At 39.7% G+C, this 4,154-nt stretch overlaps 1 protein-coding gene across 1 annotated transcript; it reads left to right on the top strand.

Moving 5' to 3' along the window:
* The first annotated feature begins 428 nt into the window (after positions 1-428).
* LOC129302089 (uncharacterized) lies at positions 429-1,249 on the top strand. The gene has a single exon (XM_054940771.1). The coding sequence runs from the start codon at positions 484-486 to the stop codon at positions 1,171-1,173; it is 690 nt and encodes a 229-aa protein (XP_054796746.1). The 5' UTR covers positions 429-483; the 3' UTR covers positions 1,174-1,249.
* Positions 1,250-4,154: the final 2,905 nt, after the last annotated feature.

Here is a 4,154-nt window from a genome sequence, read left to right as displayed (position 1 = left end):
ATTTTTAACATAAAAAATAAAATCTATCATTATTAAGTGTAGCTTACCAAAACAATAAGAAATCTAATATTTTTTAAAACTGACACAAACATCTTAAGATTTCTCAAAAGGATTTTATAAAATAATAATATATTTTTTTTTTCCATAAAAAGGGGTTCAGAATATAAAGCAAAAAGGTTTAGAGCAAGTCTAATAAAATATACAGATTCAAGCCCATATCACGAGGGTAATGCGAGAGTGAGCAACATGTTCAAACCGCCATGGCTGACCAAAACCACTGACCCCACGAAACCAGAAACCTTAAAAGCCAAAACAAACCTTGACTTTTTCAGAGTCAATCCCTCCCACCCCCCTCTTTTCTCACCGTCGACATTTCCATCTATATACATTTTCTTCCTCTCTCCTTTCTCTGCAACATATCTCTCTCTATACGCTGAGAAATCGACCCAACTGAAGTTTTAGATCATTACTCTAGTTTCTGATATGGGCAATGCAGTTTTGACACCGTGTTTTGCGCAGCAAAACCCTAATTCGTCGTCGTCTTCTTCGATAAAACTTGTCTTCTGCGAAGGCACGACGAGGTTCCTGAGAGGAAAACACATCGCCGGCGAGATCATGTTCGAGTTCCCAGAAAAGGTGGTATGCCACGCTGACTCCTTCTTCATGGGCCTCCCGGTGCCGTCGTTAGCCATAGACGACGAACTCATGCCAGGCCAAACCTACTTCGTTCTTCCCATAGATCGCTTAGCATGCAAGGTCCTGTCGCCAGCGTGGCTCGCAGCCCTAGGTTCATCATCATTATCATCAACATGCCCTAATAAAACCAGAAAGTCGTCGTCGTCATCACCATGTCCGATCAAGTTTGGAGAGAGCCCTAGTCCTTTTGAGTACATAAAGGGCTCCAATGGGAGGATTCTGATAAAGGTGAAGCCTGAGTTCATCACGAGGCTTATTAATGGAAATAATGACAAAGAAACAGATCGTAATGGTGATAGTAACTATAGCTTTCTGTGTAGTACTCCCGAGTTGAAGAAGCACTTTGATCAGCTTGTGAGGTCTAAGGATCAGCATTGGTCACCCAAGCTTGAGACCATTTCGGAGTACAAGGTTAGGTTTTCGCCATGCAGGTTCTTGGGCTTAGAATGGAAAGAAAAAGAGAAAAATGTATGTTAATTAATGTTCAGAACTCAGAAGAGAGATCTATGTAGATGATATATAATTCTTTTTTCTGGGAAGAATTGTACACTGATAGATAAAAAGATCTTGTCTCATATATAGTGTTAATGTTAATGTTATTCATAAGTTCTATATCTGTATGGTGTTGTTTGTAAAAAACAGTTAATCAGGCGTGGTGTCGCGAGGCATGCTAGAGGCATGAGGTCTCAAGAGGATGGAAGAACCTGATTTCTAATCAAATGTCGGGACTCAGGCTCCCTTACCACAGTTTACCCGGATGTGAGAATGCGAAATGAAAAACATTAATGGAGATGCAAAAAAGCATAGATGCATTAATTAAAGAAATAGGTAGCGGGCTATGCCAGCCGTACAATGAAAAGTAAAGACTAAAACTATATGATAAAAAAAGTAAAATAAAGTAGCAAACACGGAGTCTGAGACTGATAGTTTGTTAATGCTGATGATGACTGTTGAGAGAGAGCTCCTCTATTTATAGATGATCTTGGCTTGGTGCCCAAGCCCCATGATTGCCACTTTTCTTGAATTTAGAAAGCATTTCCTCCATCATGTTCACTCATCATGGGTAATGATCTTGACTTAATGGCTAAGACTTCATAAATATTCTTTTTTTCATATAATTATTTTAAAGCTAATTAAGTTGAGTTGGGCCAAGGCCTCCATGTTCACAATTTGGGTGCAGATAATGCCCCCCGCATACAAATTGGCCAGAGTTTTTGTAGGCTAATTTTGTATGGATATATCTTGAAGGACCGGCTCATTGTCGTTCTGATTAATTGTTAATCTGGTACTTTTCTTGAAGGACACCCTTGTAATTGAGGGTTAAGGACCATGTGATCCAGCTTATGATCAAGTTTCTCAAGGTTTAGGACCTCAAGAGCTGGTTTTAGAATTGACCCCTTGAGTTTTTAGACTTTAAGGACTGATTCTGTAAAATCTAGCTGTTACGAGGCCCCTATGAAGAAAGCCTTTTAGGAGATAGCTCTCGTGGAAAAAGCCCTTGCAAAACTTACCTTTTTGACTTTGGCTCCTGCAGTGCCAGCCCCTGTGGTGCTAGCCCTTTGGTTGTGGCCCCTATAACTTTGGCCCTTGTGACTTCAACCCCTCTGGCGTTAACCCCAATAACTTTGGCTCTTGTGGCTTCAGCCCCTCTGATGCTGACCCCAATGACTTCAACCCCAATGGTATTGGCCCCAATGACTTTAGCCCTTATGGCTTCGACCCTTCTGGTACTGTCCCTAATGGCTTCTGCCCTGATGGTGCTGGCCCCAATGACTTCGGCCCCCCTGGTGTTGGCCCTAGTAGCTTAGACCCTGATGGTGCTGGCCTCGATGACTTCGGCCTTTGTGGCTCTGGCCCCGTTGGTGCTGGCCTTAATGGCTTCAGCCCCAATGACTTTGGCTCTTGTAGCTCCGACCCCTCTACTGCTGGCCCCAATGGTTTCGGCCTTGATGGCGCTGGCCCCAATGGCTTCGGCCTCGATGGTGCTGGCTCTGGCCCTTGTGACTCTGGCCCTTGTGGTCAAACAGGCCTGCTATTGAATTAGACCTGCCATTTATCTTTTGAGGGATGTTATAGTGGTCCTCATTATTGATCTTTTGATCGAAGGGCACTTTAGGAGACTGCCCCTCGAGTCCATCTATTCTTTGAGGGTGTGAGCCAATCGGAGCTTACTCCTGTAACGATCTAGACAGCACAATAGAGATGTTCCTTAGCCCCTCCTTCAAAGTTTGCAAAAGAGCTCTTTGCCTCTCGTTAGCTCAAACTTCACGTTCTGCGTGTGCAGCTACGTTCTTTGAGTCGTAAGACTCAAGTCTATTCTTTCCAACAACATATTGATCCTTGTGTGTCCTAAACATTTCTTTCACATGAGTCCCACCAAACATGTCGAAAATTGTTTGTAAAAAACAATTAATCAGGCGTGATGTCGCGAGGCATGCCAGAGATGCAGGGTCTCAAGAGGATGGAAGAACCTGACTTCTAATCAAACGTGGAGACCCAAGCTCCCTTACCACAGTTCACCCAAATGTGAGAATACGAAGTGAAGAACATTAATAGAGATGTACAAAAGCAAAGATGCATTAATTAAAGAAATAGGTGGTGAGCTATGCCGGCTGTACAATGAAAAGTGAAGACTAAAACTACATGATAAAAAAAAGTAAAATAAAGTAGCAGATGTGGAGTTTGAGATTGATAGTTTGTTAATGCTAATAATGACTGTTGAGAGAGAGCTTCTTTATTTATAGATGATCTTCGCTTGGCCCTAGCCCCATGATTGTCACTTTTTTTAAATTTAAAAAACACTTCCTCCATAATATTCACTCATCATGGGTAATAGTCTTAACTTAATGGCTAAAACTTTATAAATATTCTTTTTTTATATAATTATTTTAAAGCCAATTTAAATTGAGTTAGGCTAGGGCCTTCATGTTCATAATTTGGGTGCAAACAGGTGTAGTTATAGAATGTGTCAATACTACTTGTTCATAATTTTGTGCAACGCAATCCGTATGACATGAAAAAATTGTTTGAGCATTAGTTCATTTCTTGCCTTGGTAAACGAGATGAAGATTTTGGAAATGTTTAAACTACATATTCCCATTGGTTGTTCAATTTCCGAGTTCTTGTGAGCGATAAAATCTGAAATACATCAAATTGATGATTTATCCTTGAAACATTCGAGAGAAAAAGCTATGGTTGGAAGATAGCTTGAGCGTCTCTGGGGAAAAAAATTAAGACTTTACTTCATGTATATAACTATTTTTCAAAATAAATATAAGAAATAAATTTGTTGTTTTTAATTAAAAAATAACTATATTTAGACCCGTTTTCAAAAGTTCAAAGTAATTTTATGAAAATTAATTTATATTTAGAAATTTTACTCAGAATTATAAATTATTTTATTTTATATTATCATAATAAAAAATGACTTATTTTTTAGCTATTTTCAGATTTTATGA

The sequence above is a fragment of the Prosopis cineraria genome, unplaced genomic scaffold (assembly GCF_029017545.1).
Source record: "Prosopis cineraria cultivar Desert tree isolate PC_DT_omini unplaced genomic scaffold, ASM2901754v1 PC2, whole genome shotgun sequence".
NCBI lineage: Eukaryota > Viridiplantae > Streptophyta > Magnoliopsida > Fabales > Fabaceae > Prosopis > Prosopis cineraria.
The sequence above is the reverse complement of the archived record's forward strand: the minus strand, read 5'-3'. Positions and strand labels throughout refer to the sequence as shown.

Coding starts and splice junctions, on each gene's coding strand:
- LOC129302089 (XM_054940771.1), top strand. CDS start 484: ATGGGCAATGCAGTTTTGACACCGTGTTTTGCGCAGCAAAACCCTAAT.